The 24202-nt window shown below is 27.3% G+C and overlaps 1 protein-coding gene across 1 annotated transcript in view; it reads left to right on the top strand.

Moving 5' to 3' along the window:
• Zip102B (Zinc/iron regulated transporter-related protein 102B) overlaps positions 1-24111 on the top strand; it is a 47314-nt gene extending 23203 nt beyond the window's left edge. The window contains exons 2-7 of the mRNA XM_067275058.1: positions 1509-1614; positions 7441-7650; positions 8978-9049; positions 9282-9367; positions 11600-11734; positions 22983-24111. Of these exons, the coding sequence (XP_067131159.1) occupies positions 1509-1614; positions 7441-7650; positions 8978-9049; positions 9282-9367; positions 11600-11734; positions 22983-23222 (849 nt within the window). The 3' untranslated portion in view covers positions 23223-24111. The remainder of the gene's footprint in view (positions 1-1508; positions 1615-7440; positions 7651-8977; positions 9050-9281; positions 9368-11599; positions 11735-22982) is intronic.
• Positions 24112-24202: the final 91 nt, after the last annotated feature.

Here is a 24202-nt window from a genome sequence, read left to right as displayed (position 1 = left end):
GAATTGTTAAAAATCCTGTTTGATAGGGGCATGACAGCTGTACTTTTTTAATAAATTACTTTTCAGTAAACAGAAATAAAAATGCTATCCATGATTAAACTTCAATTTTTAAATTACAAAAAATTATTTTTTTGTAATTTAAAAATTTAAAATACATACACATATATAATTAATTAAAGAAAAAACTTGGTTTATGCTTCATAAACTTATTACTTCTATTATATTTTAATTATAAATAAATAGAACTTTACCAAAGGAAATAATAATTAAAAAGTTATCTGTTTATTTGTTATTTAAATAAAAAAAATATCAATGCATTGTTTTTTTTATATAATGGTCAATTAAGTGTTACAAAATTGGTGATGGAGAAAAATTAATGATCTTTATAATTAGTAACTAGTCAAGTAATTAAATATGCAAAAATTAAACATGAAATAACTTTCTAATTTATTATTTTAGAGCAGAATTTATGTGTGTTTAACCTCATCTTTTGTTTAGTGGAGTAATATATTTGAATATATAAAAGATTAATGGAAAATATACATGTATAAATAAACAACTCCACAAAGCCAATTTTATATTAAAGCCAGACGATCTGCTGAATTATCAGGCTATAATAAGGCTAATTTTACTATAATTATCAAAATTATTACACGATGGCAGCGTAACCTTTTACCTCTAGACAAATTACTTTGTATCTAATAATTATTAACTTGGGTATTGAATTATTGAGCTATAATAAAGCTATGTATAAATTTACCAAAACAGTAAAAATCAAACAATATTTTGTGTATTAATGTTTTGAAAAGGTTGAATAATAGTAGATTCAAGGTTAACGAAAACAATTCTAGTAAACGTATGCCAAAGAATGTATTCTTCTTGAATTACGTGCTGTTTTAACACAAGTTGCTTGCTTCACATAAAGAGGAAAATAGTTAATTTTGTATTTATTACAAATAAGTTTTATAAAAATGCATGAGTTTTGAATAAAATCTTCAAAATGTTTTCCATCTGTTTGATGTTTTGTCTCTCCACTTCATAGAATTTTTGAATATTTATGTTAATCATTCATTTAATTAAAGGCTTTTTTTATCCTTTCTAAAGTTGTTATTCACTGTCAATTTCATGCTGATTAAACTAAATCTTTTGCACAACTTTTGAGTTGTTTTTTTAATTAACTTTTTATTAAGGCTTTATTACTTGAAATTCGTTCTTTAGAACGTAACTTATATTTATTGAAACATTTTAATGAAAATTTACTTACAACAGCATGTTTTGATAACAAACTTTCTTCTTATTTCTTTATTAATCAGCAAACAAAATGATAAATTAGCCTAACATCTACATCTGCTGTTACTAGCAAAAATAAAAATGCTTGCAATCACTTAACTTTGAAAAAATATTATGTTAATATATAATAAAAGTTATAATTGATACGTATATTATTTTAAACTTTAATTTTATCATTTAAAATATAAAAATATGATATCAAATTTTTACTTTTGCAGGAAAAACTACAACTGGTGTCTGTCTTGGGAGCTGGTCTGTTAGTTGGTACTGCCTTGTCTGTCATCATTCCAGAGGGAGTCAACACATTGTATACAACACAAATAAGTGAGAAGATGTTGAAATCTATAATTTTCAAAAACAAAAACGTAATTTCCTATAATTATTATTATCATGTCATAGATGGCAGATTGACAACAGGATAATTTTCATTTATTCAAATTAAACATATGCTTTGTTTTGGCCTAAATTTATAATAAATTTAAATCCTGTTTCTCTGAGATTTTATACATGAGAATTAATTCTCACTATATGTTTGAAATTTATAGATTTTTTTTTCATTATTTATTTAATTTATATAAGTTTCATGTTTAACTAGAGATGTATGACATTTTTATTGAGATACTGTTATTTGCTATATAAGTTTACTTACTAACACAAATGTGTAAAGCTAATGTTATTATTTACACTTAAAAAGAACAATCAAAATTCAGTCAGAATTACTAAGGACCAAAGCTTTTCTACACACATTACTTTTAATATTTTACTGGTTCGGTTTCAAGCATTATAATAATGCTTTTAAAGGCTTATCAAACAGGAACTTAAGAGACAATACGACTGAATTTACACTTTATTGATATTAGTTACAAGAAAAGAATCATTATCAGTAAAGTCTAAATTCAACCATATTGTCTTCCTGTCCACCCATATTGCAAAAACATTACAATTAAAAAGCTTTGTTGAACTCGGCAATACATTCATCAGGTCATCTCGTAATGTGTCTTGTTCCAGATCAGCCATAACTCATAGAAATTTAACACAAGCTCTTTAGTTAGATAGTGACAAATGATGATAAATGTATCATATGTTGCCACATGCAACGTGATTAACCAAATATATTGAATTATGTCAAAGTTAGTAGGTTAACATGTTTTTATTTATTTTTACAATTAAATGTAAAAACTTTTTGGGATTGGAAAGTTGTTGTAACAGATACACATCATTATCAATTATTAAATCAATAAAAAAAAATATAATTCAGTCTTCTTCTTTTAGTATTACATATTTTATCTATTAAGCAATTTTCTAATAAAAATAAATCTCTGGTCAAAATAGATCAGAGGATAGCTCTATCTGATCAATAGAAAAATTTATTAGCCTAATTTTAAAAATTAAGTCAAAAATACATCATAATTTGGTAATTTGATGTTATACTGTATTTGGCTTGGCTTTATCCTAAACCAAGTGCATATTGATTATATACATACATAAATATGTTTGCAACTGTTTTGAAATACCTACAAAAAGCTGCTAATTGCTTATACAGTTTAGTCATAATTTAAAAATTGTCATTTTATAACACTTTTAATGTATGTGGATGTTGTTAACATTGCCTAATAAGATAATTATATTTTAAGATCATCAGTATCTCAAGTATATGATTAGAGAAGTTATGTGTAAACAAATTAAATATAAGAAAAATTTCTTTATAGTTAAAAAACAAAACCAAAAATACTATTAAATACTTAAATTTAATTATGTCAATATGTACAGTAAATGAAATGAAATTAACTGGAAGATTTTTCATCAATTAAAACTAACTTCACTGAAATATCACACATTTGTGGAAGTATTCAAATATTCCTATGAATGTATTTTTTAATTAAAAAATCACACTAATACTTCTCTACCGAAAACAAAAACACTATATTATAAATGGTTCTCAAGGTATATTATTTTATATGAAAACAAATTTGATATCTGTTAATAATCAAACAATACACCAGAATCTTATTGTACTATAATACAACTTATTCATTATTTAGATACTAAATCATTTTGACTAGAAATGATAGTTAAGCTGTCTCTAGTCCAATTTACTTAGTATCTTGGATTGTAATGTGGCTAATTCATTATTAAGATACTAAGTAATTTAGACTAGAGATGATGGCTTAACTGCCTATCTGTAGTCTGTATTACTTACTGAGCTAATTCATTATTAAAATACTAAGATTCTGGTTATATTGTTTAATCAGTTACATTGTTAAACATTAAAGCATACGGTTAAAATATTTATCGAAAATAGTTTAGCAAATTCCACTATGTTTTCAATAAAGTTGATAAGTTATTCTATTGTATAATTTTTTAATGAATACATTATATGCATAATAAAGATAGCAAATAGATAAGTAATGATTAAAAACAGTTTATTTTTAAACTAAAGCGTAATTAATCTTTTAAAACATTAGAAAAGTGAAGTTTTATTCTCAAAACACATCTTATTTTGATACTTAACCAAATACATCTCAGAATTTTGTATGAAGTAATAAACTGACCAAACATACATAGGTAGTCCATTTAGCAAAAATGAAACATAAATTTCTTCTAAGCCTTTCTTTACAGGCTTCTAGAATGAGTGACATCTGCCTCAATGGATAGGCACACTTACATATTAACTAACCTTTTATTATATAATCAGTGATTTTTACATATGATTTCTGTAGATATATTTTGTTTATATTGTCAGTAATGACAATATAAACAAAATATATTGTAGAGGATATTAATAAACTAAATATACGGGTTGTTCTGCAAAGTAATCATGATATTGTTACAGCATATTCTAGATGCCTAGGGAATCCAAAATTAGTCTACAAACATAGCTCTCCAAACACATCATTTCAATAAAAAGCAAGAAAGAGTTAAGAAAGACAAGTGAGCAAGGTCCTGAAGGTAAGAAGCACAGGGATTAGAAATGGTTGCAGAGCAGCAACGTACAGGGACAAAAAAATGCATTTGAAGGGCTGTGTTTAAAAGACATTTCTTGGGTCGCTGGCCTTTAGAACATGCATTAAAAATATTGTCATTACCTCACAGAACACCCTAACCAAGCAAGTGCCTTAAATAATTGGGCTATAAATTTGCTAATTTAATGATTAAATACTAAGTAATTTGGTACTAGAGGTAGACATTAGGTGCCATCTCTTTATCTGAATTAATAATTGTAATTTTAATAATTTATTAAATATTTATTTAATAAATTATTAAAATTTTAATTATTAATTGATGGTGAAACCCAAAGCACTTTTGATAAATTAATTAGCCAATGATTTACAATTTTATAATGTAAAAATAACACATTTTTACATGTATTTAAATGATTTCACACTTTACTTTTGTAACATGTATATGTTTAGACTCAGAGAACAAAAACACTCACCGAGTGAAAAAACAACCACAATGCATTGTGGTCTCTTTAAATTATCTACAATGCAAAATTTGCATCATAGCTTTCATGATATTTGATCACTACACATTGTGGTGATTAAGAAAAGTCATAATGCATTCTGAATGTTAGCTGATGCTACCACAATGTGACGGACAGATTGAAATTGGTTCAAATATTTTAATGTTTTAGTTAGGGTGCCTGATGTTGATAGGGGATGTACAGCTCCCAGAAATGTTTTAGCTGTTGTTATTGTGAGGCTCTGGAAGGTCTGTACCCTCACTGAAATTCACAACAAAATATTTTTGAAAAGAAAAAGAAGTTAGAAATAGTTTTTTGCATGAAAATGTGACACAAACTTTTAAACAATGAAACAATGGAAAAACAAAGATCAACTATCTCCAGTTGGGAATTGAATTAAACTTTGATTTTGACCTCTCCCATGCCCTGAAAGGTTTCAAATTGTCACCAGGTGATGAGGAGAGACCAATTGAAAAATGAAATTGGAGGAAAATGAATAAAACCCTGGGAATTCGACGATACAACAGCTTCTTCTCCCGAAAGTTCCAAGTGTCATACCAATTGTTGTGTGTGTGTCTCGTGCCCATCTTTGTTTTTGTCTCCCAGCCTCAGATCGACATCTTCCCATCACTGGAAGTTGACCGCATCATCCCAGAGTCATCAAGACGTTGAGGGAACCGTCCTTCGCAAACCAGGGACACTTGTTCATTTGGAACTATCTTGGAAAGGACAGAAGACGCCACTGACTTAGAACTTCCAAGATTGCAGAAATCTTGTAAGCTCCTTTCATGTTAAATAAACAGTTTCTTGTAACCATAGAGTCTGTCTCACTTGTCAGTGCCAATCACCCACATATGAACCCTTTACAACCCCTCAACTCTCTTGACATATTTCCACCCCCATTGGCAACCTTACATTATGAGCATTAATCCATTGGGTCTCTATCAGTTAGGAAACAAGGAAGGTCTTCTTGATTGACTTTATGCTCATAATGAATTTACAATTTCTGGATTTCTGAAATTACAATACAATTTCTGAATTTACAGTATCAGGAAATACCCTCAACTTCATTAACACTTGCTCAGCATCCATATTAACATCTGGAAGTAAGCAAAAGTTTATAATGTCTCACTGTAAAAGATACTGTATTGATAAAAAATGAAAATGTTGCTCAAAGAACATAAAAAGCAACTCAAAATATCACTAGTTCAAAAATATCAATATAATAAAAATATCATTCACAAAATATCAATAGTTCTTGTAAAAATAAATAACTCTGCAACATTCTTGATTCTCATAAAAAAGACTAATTTATTGATAAAAGTTCCTGACAAAGTAATTATTTTTAGTAAATTAGTTGTTAGAAAATGTTGACATCTCGAACACTGCAACAGATTTTCATGAATTATTAAATGTTGTTGAAAAGTAACCAAGTTATGTGGTGAATAATTTTTTTACCTACTTATATAAGACCATTGAAGATAAATAAATCATAATGAAAAAGAAAGTGTTATTTTCTTATCATAACCTTGTTATTATTTAACATCCAGAACTTGTAGTTACTTTTAGCCATAATAAATCTGTCGCACAGTGGTTTTTAACTTCAACAGCTGATTTTTATGTCATTGTATAGAGTACATAAAGCATGTACAAGTACATGTAGTTTGATCTTTAGCACTTTTAAGCAAAACAAAAATACCAAATGTGTATTTTTCTCCATACATTTTATTTCTTTGAAATTTTTTTTAAATATGAAAATTAAATTTCTAGGAAAACTTGTAGAACTAATGTTATTCAGAATTAAAAATTGTAAATAAAAATGTTTCAAGGATAGAACCCATATTTTAAAGTTACAAACCACTGTGTGTCGTATCACTCTATTGTGGTTGCATCAGCTAACGTTCAGAATGCGTTATGGCTTTTCTTAATCACCGCAATGCATAGTGTTCAAATATCATGAAAGCCGTGATGCAAATTTTGCTTTGTGGTCTTTGAGTTAGTCACAACACATTGTGGCTATTTTTACAAGTGCCACAAAGCAAATTTCGCATTGTGGATGATTTAGAGAGACCACAATGCATTGTGGTTGTTTTTTTTTTTTTTGCTCAGTGAGCATTTTCGTTCTTTGAGCCTAACATACACATGTTACAAAAGTAAAGTGTGAGATCATTAAATACATGTAAAAATGTAATGTATTATTTTATTTTATGTAGTCTTATGTTTTTTTTTGTTCTGCATCATTGGTCACGTGTTATTCATTACCTTCATTGGACTGGAAGCACGTAACTGTGTATATAGACAGCAATATAAAAAGCAGCTGAACTTACCAGAAATAAAATAATGTTTCAATTTCAGATGGAGGGAAACTTTGTTTAAAAACTATTTTGGTGAATTTTTCTAGTTAATATCTTTACACTTAGCCTAGATGCTTTTATTGTAACTTTTTGCAGCTATTGCTATGTTGTTATTTTTTCCAAATTTCATTTGCACAATTATATTCTACACATCTGGTGATATATTTTAACTATTTTCCACTTCAAGACAATACAATAAAAAGATAAACAAATTAAAAGTTTAGTTGCTGACACTTTAGTTGTATAAGAATTTATTTATCCATCTTTTATGTATTCGATTTTATTGTGTTGCAGTGTGAAAAATGCTAAATATAAATTTTTTTTATTTTTCAGAAGTTCTTCAGCAGAAAGTTCAGATGATTCATTCAAGTGAGTCACATTTAACTAAAAGTGTCCAAGATACATTGGTAGAACATGCGCATATACACAGGCATGACGATACTGCTGAAACACATTCAGTAATTGGTGTGGCACTTGTGTTAGGGTTTGTTTTTATGTTGTTGATTGATCAAATAGGATCATCACATGGAATTATGCAATCTGGTAAGAGATTTTTATTTAAAAAATTATTAATATATAACAGATATTTTTATTTTTATATAATTCATATGTTTATAAATTAATCTTATATATTTTTCATACAATAAAATTACTTAAAGAATATCATTGTGCATTGTATGTACTCTACACTGTACATTTTTTAATTCTAACATTTTACATTCACAATAATAATTTGAATCTTTATTACATCCACTAAGACTTTTAAATACCGTTGTTGAAAAATTAGTATTTTCTATTTAATAATAATTTGTAATTTTTGCATTCAATTAAGTTTTTCTGATCATTGATTTGCATTGAAAAACGTTATAACTATTCATTCTTTTAAAAAAAAATCATGTTATATTAGATTAATTTATCATATGATATGGCTATTTTTCATTATATGGAATAAAAGAATAGGTTTCTTAAAACTCCAGTCTGTGATCTTTTGTTGTTGTCATACCTTTTGTTATATTAATCTTGATATTTTTCTGTTGCCCAGACTCTTGTTCTTATACATATATAGTTGAACCTCAGTTTAGTGCCATTGTTTGTTTACCTCAGAAATTAGCACTAAATGAAAATGGTGCTAAATACAGAACTTTAAAGAATAAGAATTATAAATAATAATGTATTTCTATACATTATTTTGGTGATAAGAGTCAAGTCATAATGGCAGATAGTATAGAAACAATTTACTTTGTTCATTCAAGTTTATTTGGCATTTCTAATAAGAAAAAGTTAAATATTTGATAGCAAGACTTTTAACAATAAAAAGCTAAAAAAAACTAGTTCAGTTTACTTGACAGCTGACTTCAAAGTTGTAAACATTAAGGATGGAGTATTTATATATTAAAATATGAATATATATATATATATATTAAGTTAATTATCACCAAACTGTATACATGTAAAGTTAAGGCTAACTTGAACAAATAAAATTTTTTATTCAAACTATAAAATAACTATTGTCAAACATAATGACAAGATGATCTGCAATAACAGAAATTTTGTTTTTGACAGTTATATTGCAAACTAATAATTTTGTTTGTTGATTCCAAATAACAAAATATATTTAGCTATTTAGTTTCTCATTCATACATTTGTATTAATATCATCAAAATCTTAACTTCAGTTGAAGATTAAAACCAACCCACGATATTAGTATTGAACCGTTTGTTAAATATGATCGTCAACAATTAAATTTATCTAAAATATTGGATTATTCAACTGTTAGCATTTTGGTGATTTATATTATATTTTATATCTGTGTAAAATTTTAATCAAAATTGTACAGAAATTTTATTAAACAAAACTTTAATATTTTTAGATGTTGAAAATGGCATGAAACAAGATAAATACAAAATTACTGCTACTCTGGGATTAGTTGTTCATGCAGCAGGTAAATTAATGTCAATCGATAAACAAACTTAATTTAGATAATACTTTTATTTTATATTAATTTCTGATTCATAATAATCATTTATCATCTATAATTTAATGTTAACTTTGATAAAAATCTTAATGAATTGATTCTTAGTAACATTGCTCGAAGTAATGAAACTTTATACAAGTTTTCAAAAATTTCTAATTTAGATGGAGATTAAATAATTAAATATTTAATTTTGTTCTAGCTGATGGAGTAGCATTAGGAGCTGCAGCAACTACATCTCATGCTGACATTGAAATTATTGTTTTTACTGCAATTATGCTTCATAAGGTAACAAAATCAAACAAATAGATTTAGTTTCTTTTTTTAAGTTGTATATTAATTAAAATATCAGTCAGCTAAAGAATTTTATTTGATCACATTGCATTGTTAAATATTTAATGATGCCAAAATATATTTTTATGCAACAAATTTAAAAGTAGTTATTATTTTTGAAGATATTAAATGTGTCAAAATAATTGAAGGATTTATCATTTTTAAACCAGTTATTAGAGGATTTATCAGGTTTTAGTTATTAATAATTCGGTGTTTGTATGTTATAAAAGCAAGATATGTTAAGGAATATTATGATAGATTTATTTTTATAGAAAAGTCATATTGTCAATTCAACATTACTGTCCTATGATACATGTATGGTGTATATCAGAGAATTGAATTAACACTAAATAAGTGAAGTTAGAAAAATATTTCCATTCATTGTATTATTTCTTAAATGGTTGGAAAATTCTACACACACCTTACTACAATTAATTTGTCATGAAACACAATGTATTATTATAACAAATTGCTTTTAGAATGATTAATAGAAGTTCTGTTTTATAGATATTTCCCTACCATTAGTTTTATGTTTTATGCTGTTTGTTATTTTATTTAACTAATACTAACATAAAACCATTTGTTTTATGTTAGTATTAGTTAAATAAAATTATCAGTTCTGTTGAAATTTCAAGCAGATACTGCAATACTACTATTTTATCAGTACAGTGAGTGATCGGTTAACAAACATCATCTATTCAAAAATAATGTTCAGTACCTGAATTGTTTGTTAACCAATTATTAATTTACCATAGATTTTTATAGGCATTTGATTAATTTGTTCTGGTGATCCCAAAAAAAATAATAATAAATTATATAATTTCTTACTACGTCTATTTACCTGTAATAACAAACTAAAAGCAATCCTCTATTTTTTCATGGATGGTACATCTTTGTTTCTCAGATGTGATTTTTATTACTCCTTTATCTTTGAGTCTAAGATTGTATCTACTGTAAATCTGTTGAAGCCATACTTCCCAGCAACATCAGACATCTTCTGTCCACTCTCTACCTTGGTTATTATCTCTTGCTTAGTTTCTATAATGAACACAGTTCTTGACACTTTACTCTTTTTAGGCCCCATAATATTATCAGTTTTTTTAAATAAAAAGTTCAGAAAGCATTTACAAAAATTCAGAGAACAGAAATCAACTAGTGCACAACAAAGTTATGTATACAACTGTGGAAGTTTCGTTCCATAAACCATTCATAGATGCCATTAAAATATAGTTTTACAAATCTTAAATTCAGCATTGTTTCTTCTCGTTTGTTCGGTGAAGTGTTCGTTATTTGAACATGTGTTTGTTGTCTGAACATAAAAATCTTTTGCAAAAGTGTTTGTTGTCCAAACTGTTTGTTAAGTGATTACACATTGTATACAAATCTTGCTTATTGAATTTATTGCAAATTTTAAGTTGGTTGCATCAATTAATATTTATAAGAATATGATTCTGCAAATTTCTAATTTACTTTTTATTCTCAAGAATTACATAATTACTTGAACATGACTATTGCTAAATAACCTTAACTTGTTCTTGCAACTATTTGTGAAACAACCTGTTATTGAGGGCTATTTAGCAATAATTGTAAGAAGTAGAAAGTAATAATAGTAATACAAAGAACAATGCTTTTAGGAATTATTGTTATTAATAAAGCTGGTTTAGAAAAGATTTTATTATATGTTTATATTATAAAATGTGATATTTTTTTTTTTTAGTTAATTTTTAGATTAATTAATATTAATATTTGGAATAACAATTAATGTCTAAGCATATTTACTGTAAATACAAAAGAAATGTATTTGAATCATTATAATAAAATTTGAAGTTTATTTCATAAATTAGACTATGAATGCTATTTTTGAATTTCAATTATCCCATTATTTTGGTCAGAAGCTCAAAAATAGTTAGCAATTTTAAGAGAAATTGCTTTAAAATGCATTCAAGAATATATATTACAGAAAATATGTTTTCTCTCTGAGTAATTATTTATACTCGGACACTAAAAGTAAAGTTAGTTTATTTATGCTTGTGTTTCGGTTAACTATATTAGTATTGTCATGCATTATACTGTATAATTGTAAAATTTAAAATATATGGAAGTTGCACTTTTGATATCCTGTTTTATAATTAATTACTTAATGTCATTATTTTTAACAAAAAAAATTTATACGTATTTTTATTATAGGCACCAGCAGCATTTGGATTGGTTACATTTTTGATGCACGAAGGTTTAGATAGAACAAGAATACGAAAACATTTAATCATATTTGCACTAGCAGCACCTGTTTTAGCAATTGTAACATATTTTGGTATTAGTCAGGTATGTAGAAGTATTATTTGTTTAGCAAATTTTTATATTAGCAACTGATTTTAAATGTTTTACAAAGATACTATGTATTAAAAAACAACTAAATCTCTTTAATAAAAGTAATATATTCATTACTAATTATATGTATTGTAGTATGACTCTGCAAAGGAAATAGATTTAAAAAATTATATTACATTTATTTTTTTCTGTTGGAAAATTTAGATTAAAATCAAAATTTTCCAACAGTTTGATTTTGATATGGATTATTTATTACATTGAATACATAATTTAAATAAAATTGTTTTAGAACAATAAATTTTATTTAAATTATGTATTCAATGTAATAATAATTTTTTAAATCTATTTCCTTTGCAGAGTCATACTACAATTCATATTTTTACTGTATTACTCTGTATTACTGTGTTACTGTATTACATCTGTATTACTAATAATACAGAATATATTTATAATGAATCACAGCAAAATTTTGCAACAAATTTTTGATTCTTTTCTAATATTACTATCTTTTTTACTAGATGACAGTACTAAATAAATAATCTTATATTATATTCTCACTTTTACACAACTAATTTCTTTACTCTAGTATTATAAATAAAATTAAGTATAATTTGCTGTTTGAAATTCTACATTATAAAAATTAATGACAAATGTTAAATAGAAAATTTAGAAACATCACTTCTTTTATTATGTTATACTTTCTACTTGTATGAAATTGTATAATTTTCTTATAATAAACAATGGAAATATAAAAATTTTAAGTCTGCAGATCAGAATTTGCATACCGCAGTAAAAATTTAATGAGTTGTCAATATCTTATTACTGTTCACAAGCACAACAGTACATGTTTACTTCATAGAAATATTTTTGTCTTTAACATCAAGAATGGTAAAATTTTATATTTTCCTTTCACAGAATTTTAAACAGGGTCAAAATTTTGTTTTATTAACTGTTTTTATTTCAATTTATACTTGTTCCACATTTATTATTTCATATAAAATAAATTATGATTTTCTGTGCATATAAGTTTATATATAGCTATTAAAATTATAAAACATTAATATTTGTCTGTCTGGATCATAAAAACTTTTAATAGAGCATATAAATCTTCTTACTGGAAACCAGTTAACCAGAGCAAAATTTCTGAAGTGCAAACGTTTTCAACGCCCCTCCTTCAGGCATTCACTCAAAACTGTTGCAAGCTAGTGTGAGGTTAACCGAGGGTAGGAGATGGAGGATGATTCCTATCTTCTCTACCTCTTAACGGCACAAGACCTGAGGTGAATGATAACATTTAATTTAGCTTTTTTATTTCATATATTTTTTTATGTTTATAAACATTTGAATTATAAACAGTTTGCATTTCAAATCTTATATTGGTTTGAATCTTACATATGCTTGATTGAGTTTGGAGTGCTGTGCATTAGGAATATGAAATCAAACATTTTATAAAGAACTTCAAAAGTTTAAGAACTAGCTTGCAATGGTTTTGAGTGAATGCCTGAAGAAGAGCCCAGGAGGAGCATCAAAAACGTTTGCACTTCAGAAATTTTGCTTCAGTTAATTGGTTTCCAGTAAGAAGATTTATATTTTAATGCAGTGTAATAAGAAGTTTAATAATATAGAGCATTAGGAGATTTCTGTTTTTTGTATAATTTTTTGTTATTTCAAAATGTGCAATTGTAGTTGTATTCATTTTCTTCAATAGTTATCAGTGGTTTTTAACCAGTGTTCCATGGAACACAGGTTAAGAACCATTGATTGCAAACCTAGCTCGAGTGTTCCACGAAAGAAAAGATTTTAAAGTTTTTATTCAAATTTATTCCCATTGCTAAATTCGTAAATAATTCCATATTTCTATTTTATTCAATGTATTAAAGTTTATTAGTTTATTGCTTTATTGTTTCCTGAGAATAGTAAACATGGAATTACTTATCAGTTTTTCAATGTATTGATGCTAATGCTCCATGTAATAAAAAGTATATGAATGGTGTTCTGTGGCCTCAGAAAGGTTAAGAATCACTGAGTTAAGTAATCTATATATACCGTATTTTACAGACTATAAGACGCACCTTAATTTTTAAACAATTTTTAAAAAAGAAATACCTATAAGACGCACCTGAATTTTGGAGGCAATTTTTCGAAGAAAAAAGTGCGTCTTATAGTCCGTAAAATACAGTATATAAATTAACTACATGTTAAATGTGTTAGATAAATCAATGTAATTTCAAAAATTCAAAACAAGTATTAAATATTATTAAGGTAAATGCACTGGTAGTGGACACTTTACGGGAAATTTTTTGATTTTTTTGAAACTGGACCCCTATTTAGAAGCCTTATGGCTTAAAAGTTATATTGTCTGTTAGACAAAATCTTCCTTAACTCACTCTAAGGATTTTAATTGTGTTGGTCTCATAGAATACATTTTAATTTAATTTATTTTGTAAGGTTGAAAATGTTTCAGTAGTGAACATTGAAAAAATTGAGATATTTAGTAATGGACAGGCATTTGCACCATTAGTGGACAAGGAATATAGAAATGATTATATTCAAGATGAAATTGTTTTTATTTTTCACAACTTGCAGAATTTGACAGTATTTACTATAAAGAACAAGAACTCTGTGTTAATTATAATGGCAACTCATAATTAAATTAAATTAAATTAATTAAATATCAAATTGTACAAATGTAAATTGCATGTGGATAGTTTGTAATGTTTATATGAAAATTGAACTAGTAAGTATTATTAAACATAAATATAAAACATTACAAAGTTAGTATAAGAAACTTTGTTATTTTGTTATTGTTGCATTATTCTTAACGAATACAAATTTTGAAGTAAACGAGACCAGTTTTAACATACTGGAATGGATTATTGTTACACTCGATATAAACACTTAGAACCCAATTTTATACTATTATTTTTAAGTTACATTTAGGAGAACTCAAATATTAACTCCAGCATAGTTTAAGGAAATATTGTTAATTTGTGTCAAACTACTTATCTATGTCAATGCCTTTTGGGAACTGACAGCGACCATCTCTTCCAAAAATTAGAGGCTTAGGAAGCCTCGAGTCAATATGAGAGATATTTATCGTTTGTACATCTTTTTCATTTTTAGCAAATACGCTTTTCATCCTATTTATGGAATTAAACACAATCACTTCCGCAACATTATCACTGATTAAACTGGTAACTTTGCACACACATTTGTACTTTCTTTTCTTACCAGACAAGGTGGCAACTACAAAATCATTCTCATGTAGGATTTTGATTCCCTTTCCTTTTTAATGGTATTCCGACTGTGACTTTCGGACATATTCTTCCTCTGAGTCCCATTTAAAGTCCCTTCAATACTTTCTCCCCTTTCTTCTGTATCTTTCGATTCCCTAATTGCTGAACTTGGTCCAGTAGTTTCATTTGAAGGGGGTTCAATATTTTCCTGAAACTGCATAATGTCTTCTTCATCTTTCATAGTGCCTTCTACATCTAACATAATGTCGTTTGTACTACTACTGTCCGATGGAATCCAAGAACCTTCATCTTCTGATGATGTCTCTTCCTTTCTCATTTTCTTCTTTCATTGCCTTGTAGTCTTCATTTTCATAGTGTTTTCTTCAGCTTTCCTTTTTTTCTCAGCAGTCTGTTCTTCCTTCTTTCTCTGTCTTGCCAAAGCTCTTTCCCTTTTCAGTTCTAGTTCCGCTATTTTCTTCTTTTCCTTATTTTCATAATATTCTTGCCAAGCTTTTGATGTAACTACAGAAGGTATGATTTCCTTTTTCTTTCTTTTGTTAGTGATTTCCCTGGGTTCTTGCCAGAGAAGTCACCTTTTGGAAGGACTAGGTACTGTTTCAGAGATCTGACTGTTGTGCGTACTTGTGACAACAATGGTATTGCCAGTGTTTGAAGTACTAGGTCCTTCATTTTGATAGTGGTAGTCATTATGAATATCATGAATATATGATAATGTTGGAGCGAGTCCCATTTTCTTAAATTTGTAAGAGTCCTCTTTCACGAATCTCCGGAGTGTTGACGGAGGAACTCCATGTTTATTTGTAGCTGTGTTAAGTGGAATCTCACGATGGACGTCATTTACTGCATTCTTGATTCTGTCTTCTTCATAAGACCACCACTTTTGCTTTTGTGATGGCTTGTTTCTCGATCTGGAAAAAATATTGGATGTGCATCTAAGGCTTATTTTAAAACTGAACTGAATGAAGAGGATGCAAATAACCTTTTATCAAAATATATCTTTACTGGAGACTTTGGTGTGAATCTCCACTGTTAATGCATGTTTTGTCCACTATTGAAACACCTCATTTCAATAAATGGACATTCACAGTTTACTAGTGGACACCCCCTGTTCATGACTAGACAGAGTAACCAAAAAATGCCCGAATCAACACTGTATGTTACTTAACATTAGGTGATTTAATGTTTGACTTGATACTGATTAAAAGTGAAAAGTTTATTTTTACAAGTTGTGGCCACCTCTTGTCCACTACTAAAAATATACGATATTTTTGTTTCATTAGTGGACATCTCATTAAATTGACTTGGGAAATAAAACTACTATCAGGAAGGTCTTAAAACATACCAACGAAGCTCATATTAATAGTATATCACCAAAAAACTTCCGTGAAACTAACTGTTAATACAGCAAGTGTGATTTCATTTACCTAGTCCTTAAGGAAATGGACAGCAGACTCACTTGTCTTCATACGTCAGCAGGAACGCCATCACTAATGAGCACGGGAAAACATCCCATGATGCACTAGAAAAGGGTCACTGTGAGTTACCACTACTAGAGGGTTCTGTCTACTGAATGATTTGTATGTTTGAACAGTGAAGCCATCTACAACCTTATTACTCATATTTGAAGTTCAAAGTTTCCACTACTAACGCAGTGTCCACTACCGGTACATTTACCTTATAGTAAAACTATAAACAAAAGATTGCCAAGATACCTTTATAAAAACAGCTAATTAAGATGTTTTAATTCAACACTTCGTAATCATTATAGAAGTTTAAGCTTAATTTTCAGTTTACATCATTTGAGATTGATGCTTAAACTCTGAAAATATACTTTGTGCTTAAGAACCTTAAAAGTCCAGTAATAACATTTTACTTTCTATTAAAGTGTTATTACTGGATTCTGAAAATATTTATGTAATGTCAAGTTAAGACTTCAGTTAAGAAGTTTTTTTTTAATCCAGTTTTGAGACATTTTTGTTAAGGAATTGGAAATATGTTAGCTTTTATTCAAGACTTCACAGTAATACCAAAAACAAAGCCTTGAAATAAACCAAAGTATCAAATATATTAACAGATATTTCATTTAAAATGCAATATTGAATAAGGAAAATTATAAAACATTTTTTAAAAAATATGAAAATAGTGTAACTATTTGTTAATCTGCTGTCACTAAGTTAATGTCTTTTTAAAACAGAACATTATGATAAATTATGAAAATAAGAAAAAAAAAAAGAATATAGTTAACATTACAGCATTATTTATATGTTTTTTCCTATGAACCACATTCAGTTTGATATAATTTATTTCTAGAGCTAACAAAGGGTGTCTAAAGCAATATTTTCCTATATATGACACAAATGTATAAACCTAAATATTGTGACAATGCCGAAGTGTCCCCTATGCTTCGGCACCACTTGATCGAAGGGTCGACATCACGTTGGTGATGACTAGTTCATCAGGACAGACAGAGAAACCATTATGTTTGCTTTTATGCACGAGCGGTCACGCTTGTAGGTGCTTGGGCTCGGGATGGAGATGGCCTGAGAGACAACCAGAAGCAGTGAGTGCACTCCACTATGAATTTAACATTTCATAATATTTGTTTATTTACATAGCAATAATATACAGAAGTTGGTTAAGATGTTTAGCTGGTGCTAATTTTATAAAACAATTACAGGAAAAAAGGTAACCCTTGTCATTAATATCACAGGTCCCTGATCGCAAGATAGAGAGTTTACAATTGTTCATACGTCGGTAAATACCTTAGTAGAAGTTGGTCCGTTTTCAGAATCGCAGAATTGGCCGATCAATGTACTCCTGGTCCACAAGGTGGTTAGGAAGAAGCTTCGATGAATTGAAAAGGATGGAAGTGTTTTGATGACTTGAGAAGGGCATAGGATGGGTGACAGCTTGAGCAGTATCCAAACAGGATCAGGCACAAACGGTGTTCATTGCTAAGGATGGTAAATGCACAGTATTATCATCAGCATGGAAGTACATCATGGAGAAAAAACTAAGACATGCTAATTTATAGATTTCCCTTTTGTCAAAGAAATGTTTTCTGTAAAATTTTTTCATATTTGGCTTTTCATTGTTTACTTGTAAATTTTTATATATTTATTATTTGATTTTAGTTCCTTTGGCATTTCTGTTGTTTTATTCTTTTCTTCATATTTGAATTTGTTGTATTTGAAATTTTGTTAGAACTTTGAATTACATTCTGTTGTTAGAATATAATGCTTGAAGATGGTTTGTAGAACAAGCCAAAAATGTTTGCAATTAAAAACATTTCCCTTGGCAAAAATAAGGTGTTGTTTGTGATTTACATTACTGCTGAGGGTGTGTTTTCAGAGATATTACAGTTAAATAAATTACAATATTATATACGTTTATATGACTATAAATAATACAAATTTAGCTTGTTTGAAACTAGTAAGTAATCTTTTGTATTTCTTTAACTTTTTAAAAAAACAAGACTGATTACTTAAAACTTTAAAAATCGAACAATAGAAACTGATCACTTAAATTGCATTATATTAATTGTCTAATCAGAAATTCTACTGAACTCTTTTACAGAAATGGTAATATTTTATCAGTCTTTATTCCTTCATTTTCATTTACACAATTATTAAACTTTTTCTTTATTATTATTTTTCATAACCTCTGTATATTCAGGAACTAAATGTAAATTACAGTTACTAAATATGTTTTGAAATTTGGAAAAAATTAATTTATTATAATAAATAAAATTTCATATATAGAAAATTTTACTTTTATTATTTATATTTAAAATGTTATCCATCCATTTATCTTTTTTGTTTATTTTCTTTTATATATATATATATAGGTTTCTTCTATAGTTCTGTTAAATGTTTTTTTTTCTACATACACCTTAAAAATAGTTTTATTAGCAATTATACACTTTTATGTATAGTGGATTATACAAATAATAAGTAATAACTTTGTAACATTTCATGGTTTTTTTTCCATATTTGCATTTTATTATTATTATTATCTCTTACTTTTTTTATGTCCAAATATAGTAAATTTGTAGCTTTTTCTCTCAAATTTTAACACTATCAATCTTATTAACTATACTCAATATATCCTCTTTTTTAATTTTTGATTTATCATATAACAATAAACAATTGTCCACATATCTCATAATAACTTATTTCTTGGATCTGTGATATTTTTTAATGTATATTTATCATTCTAATATCTGCCAAAATCGGTACAATGCATGATCCCATAGGGGTGCCTTTTATTTGTTTGAAATAGTTATTTGAATAATAATTACTTTTGTTTTATAATGTATACACAATTAAACTTATTAACCATTATTCAAATTTTAACTCTTCTAACACTTCTATTACATTACCATATTTTATAGATGGATACATACTGTGTCTAAAAAAAAACATTCTTGTATTTTTATTAATTTTAAAAGATTTCAGTACCTGCAACAAATTTATCAACATTTTTTTATACTATAAAGGACAACTCATATTTTTGTAAATTATATAAAGGATAATTAACATACCAATAATTGATATAAATTTTATTGAATCATGCATTTTTACTCTTGTATTAATTTCAGGCATTTTAAAAGTATTTTTCATTATTTTTCTTTCTTTTATTAATGTTTTCATATTCATCATTTTTAATTATATTTTCAATATTTCCTCCTCCATCATTTTCCATTATAACTAACTTTTATCAACTCATAAAACTTTTAATTTGTTTTCATTTAAGAATCGTTATATCTGTTTATTTTTTCAATATACTTTCTTTTCCTATTTTTTACTTAAATAAGTATTAAAAACTGTAGGCAATCTCTTTACTTTTTGATTTTCATTTATAATACTTTCTATTTGTATAATAATTTCTTCCATATTTATTGAACGTAGACCATTAAATTGTACATGGAAATGTACATTTGGAGTTAATTAAAAGAATAAAGAAATTTTAATCTGGTCACACTTCTTTTGGTTTCATAAGTTCTCATTAATAGCTATATTGAAAGTAGTCAAAAACTTGTTTTAGACATGAGAATCTGTTATAATCTGTTTAAAATTTGATAAAATATTAACTTGCAGCAGATTTTTTTTTTTTTTTACAAATTATTGCAGTGCATACAGGTTTACTCCTTTTCCATAGCTCAACTTACACATGCAAACTAAAGGTGGCTCCATACATTCAGTATTTACTGATTGCTAAATAAGTGCTTATTCATCCCCTTTGATTCAGCTCAATATACTGACAGAATGGGATGGCAAATACCGAATATTATTCGTGAAGCATTCAGTGAATACCAAATGTGTGGAGCCGCCTTAACAAAAGCTAAACAAACTCATAAGTTAGTACTGAAACACCAAAAAAAGACTAATTTGAACTCATCATATTATTGTTAACAAGTTTTAAACATGGTTTTATAAAAAGAATTGGTTTATTAAATTTCTCATGAAATATGAATATACATGGGACACAAAAGTCAGTTATTCATGGTAAAAGACTAAATTGCAATTCACTAATTACATTAACTAAAATTTACAATTAATTTAATAGTATTTTTATCATGTATTCATCAAATTTATAAAAGATGATAGATAAACACCTTGTAACTACTAAATTCAGTTCTCAATTCATAAGTGTACCTAGAACACAAGAGTACTGTTGACTGAAATCTGGGTTATCCTACATAATAAAATGTTAACTTAAGACATGATAATTAAAATATTCTTCATACATTTTATTTTCCAAATTTGAAGTGTTTTTTTAACATTTCTGAAAAATAATCAATGATGACAAATTTAATTAATTTATTCAAATTCTAGCAATAAATTAATTCACAAAACATTATTAAAATCTAATTTAACAATAAATTAATTTTATTTCAATTTAATTTGAATTACATGGAGTGCTTTTATTTTGAAAAACAGTTGATAAAAACGAGGTTTCTTTCTTAACGAAATTTAAAAAATTTGTGGCATTATAAAATAAAATAAAAATATTTCCATAATTATATTTTTAGATTTATTAAATTTTTATCTCATTTAAAATGCTGTACGCAAACATTAAATAAGTGTGAAATAACAAAATTATTTTCTTTTGAATTTAATACAATTATATTAGTCAGTAATGTCATTTAAATGTAATTGTTTTGTATATTAAACTGTATTATCGTAATTCTTATCTAAGTGTGTCAGATACAGTATGTAATTTAATATTGGTATATTTTTTCAAGCTGTAATAAGATTATAAATTGATTTATTTACAGAATATGTACTGGAGTTAGGCAGTGTTGTTGTTTCATCTAGTCTAATTTTCAAACTAAATTAATTTATAGATTTACATAGTTTTAAAAAATATACCAATATTTTGGATTTAATTACATCATTCAAAACTTGTCATTTTTTTTAACTATCAGGGCTGTCATGTCAAATCTGTGATTTTATTTTGTATCACCTGCTAAGTTGAACAGACATAGACTCTGTCAAAATTGTAGTAATTGATGGTACAAGTCTAGTTTCTGCCTATTAATCCCTTCAATAGAAAGCTCTTTCACATAAATATTTTAACATACCTTCCTAAAATTCGAGGTACTAACTCACAGAATCTTCCGGGTTGAACAAATAGCTGCCAGTACCTTAGGAGAAAAATATACTTACAACATACATTAACATAGATTTTAAACTAATGTATATTCCTTAGTATTAAGAACTCAACTTAGAAATACAATAGTTGATTAAAAGTTTAATACAGTAAGCAGTATTTCATTAAAATGCTAGCATTGCATGGGTAAAAAATAATTAAGGAAAACATTAAAATTAAAACCATGTTAAGTTTGGTTATTTTAAATCAACTTGAATCAGCAGCATTATTTACATGAAGCTTCCAAATCCAAAGGTCCTATACTCTGAAATCATCACTAAGATTTTGTGGACCGTGATACCTTCATTATTACACAATGCATGCATTACTAATCTTAAATTATCACAAAGTATCAAGGAGAGGAAATTAAGTAGATGTTCACATTTCATGGTAGTGTCTATTTTCCTCAAGGTCTTAAAGAGTAACTATGAAAAACTTGGTCGGGATTAGCCAAAGAGGAGTTTAGAAGTATGTATAGAACATATTTAGACAGACATTCCATTTTATATGTAGTATAATCATGGGCATAGCCAGGTTAACTGGGTGGGCACGGCCCCCCCAGTTAACCTGGTGCCCCTCTCCAGAAAATGACAGCCTCTACTAGGCCCCTCCCATAACAAAATCCTGGCTACGCTAATGAGTATAATATGTAGATTAGTGTATTTGTTGCACAGTACCAGAAAATATTGATGCTAATCAAAATAACAAACATAATTTTACATTATATATTAGCATATAATTAAATTTTACAGTCATCATCATCATCATCATCATCATCATCATCATCATCAACATAATATTTTCCATACATTTGCAAATAGTACTTTGAAAGAATTAATTTTTAAAATGTGCAGTTTAAAGTTAATTATGATTAAGATATTTTTTAATAATTTTATTTCTAAAATAAATACATTTCAATTTTCATTTGCTGCTTCTTATGCTGAATCAGGTAAGTTAGAATAACTTACCTGATTCAGCAGTTTTATATTGAAAATGCAAGTAACGAGGAAAATTATATAGATTTTTATCAGATAATGAAAATCTACATAAACTAGAGGAAAAGGAATCATCTTATTATAATTTTAAATTGCCAAAATTTAAATACATCTGAGTCATCATTTTCAAATGCAATAGACCAACAAAAGGAAATATATTTCTTTTGAATTTTATTGCAGAATTTATTTGTAGACTACAATGTTTTTATGCTAATTATTTTTAAACTTATTTTGGTTTTGAAACAAACAGGAGGGCAAAATAGCCTAAAAATAAACTTTTTACTGTAAAGTAAGGAAAACTTAATATTTAATCTGATTTTTTTTTTTTTTTTCCAGTCAGCCAAAGAAGCTTTGTCGTCATACAATGCAACCGGAATGGCCATGTTGTTCAGTGCAGGAACCTTCTTATACGTGGCCACGGTTCACGTGCTGCCCGAGATTTCCAGCCGAAGCCACTCTCATTCCATAAATGGCGACATCTCGTCCGATATCAAAGGATTCAGGAAGATGGAACTGTTGGCGCTTGTAGTCGGCGCATTCTTACCAATGCTGTTGTCAGTACATCATCATCACTGATTCTTTGTCGTTTAAACGATAAGAAAAAATAATAGCATGTCTGTGGTCATTGCAGTTTACGTGAATTATGTTTTTAATTACAGATAAGGTTAGTCGTTTATTTTTAAAATTTAAAAAGTCGGACGAAAATATGCTGACAATCATTCCATACCTAGTACGGCAAAGAAACGTAATTACAGTTAACAGTGCTTTTCTTGGTATTGTATTATTGGATAAGTTGAAAATTTTAATTATAATCCTCGTTTAATCTTATTTATTTTCTGAGTAATTTTTATGTCATTACACATTTACTCCACAACATTCTGTATCATAATTTACAATGGGATTTTAGGTGTGTTTTTCAAAATTAAACTTCCTAAGGGACAAAAATATTATTTAAATTTCTTAAGGAGTATGCAAACTTCCATAAACAAAATCAAATACGAAACTATCTATCACTCCTAAAGAAATTAACGAGAAAATTATTTTAAGTTCCTCAAAATAAAATCAAATTTATATTTAGGCATTTTGCAAATTCTTCCGTTCAAGCAATTGAACTTTGAAAATTCTTCCGAAATCAAGAATAGTTTCTCTCAAGCCAAAATTATCTTTTGCGTAATTAGAAACTGTTAATAATACAATTATGTTCTCGTATCAAGTGAAAACAGAAATTGTGAAGGGATTTCATTTATAAGAGATAAAAATTATTTATTTATTTTTTATCCAGTGAAAAATTGGTAATATTATACGCATACTCTCGGCTTCGTAGAAGATTTTTATTTACTGAATTATCGACTATCTGTTTCGTCGAATTGTATTTATCTTATGATTTCTGCATTTCTTGCACAAAAGATTATATTTGTATATACAACTAAATGTCAATAAAATGAGCAATGAATTTTTGTTAAAATGTGTATATTTGTACCTAAACTATTGCATTCTGTGACGACGAAAGTCTCGAGCGACATAATTTGCTAATTCCTTCGTACAGTATGGTCACA

Source organism: Centruroides vittatus, unplaced genomic scaffold (assembly GCF_030686945.1).
Source record: "Centruroides vittatus isolate TY-2023 unplaced genomic scaffold, ASM3068694v2 contig_579, whole genome shotgun sequence".
Taxonomy (NCBI): domain Eukaryota; kingdom Metazoa; phylum Arthropoda; class Arachnida; order Scorpiones; family Buthidae; genus Centruroides; species Centruroides vittatus.
Note: the sequence above shows the minus strand (reverse complement) of the source record. Positions and strands in the feature narration are given on the sequence as shown.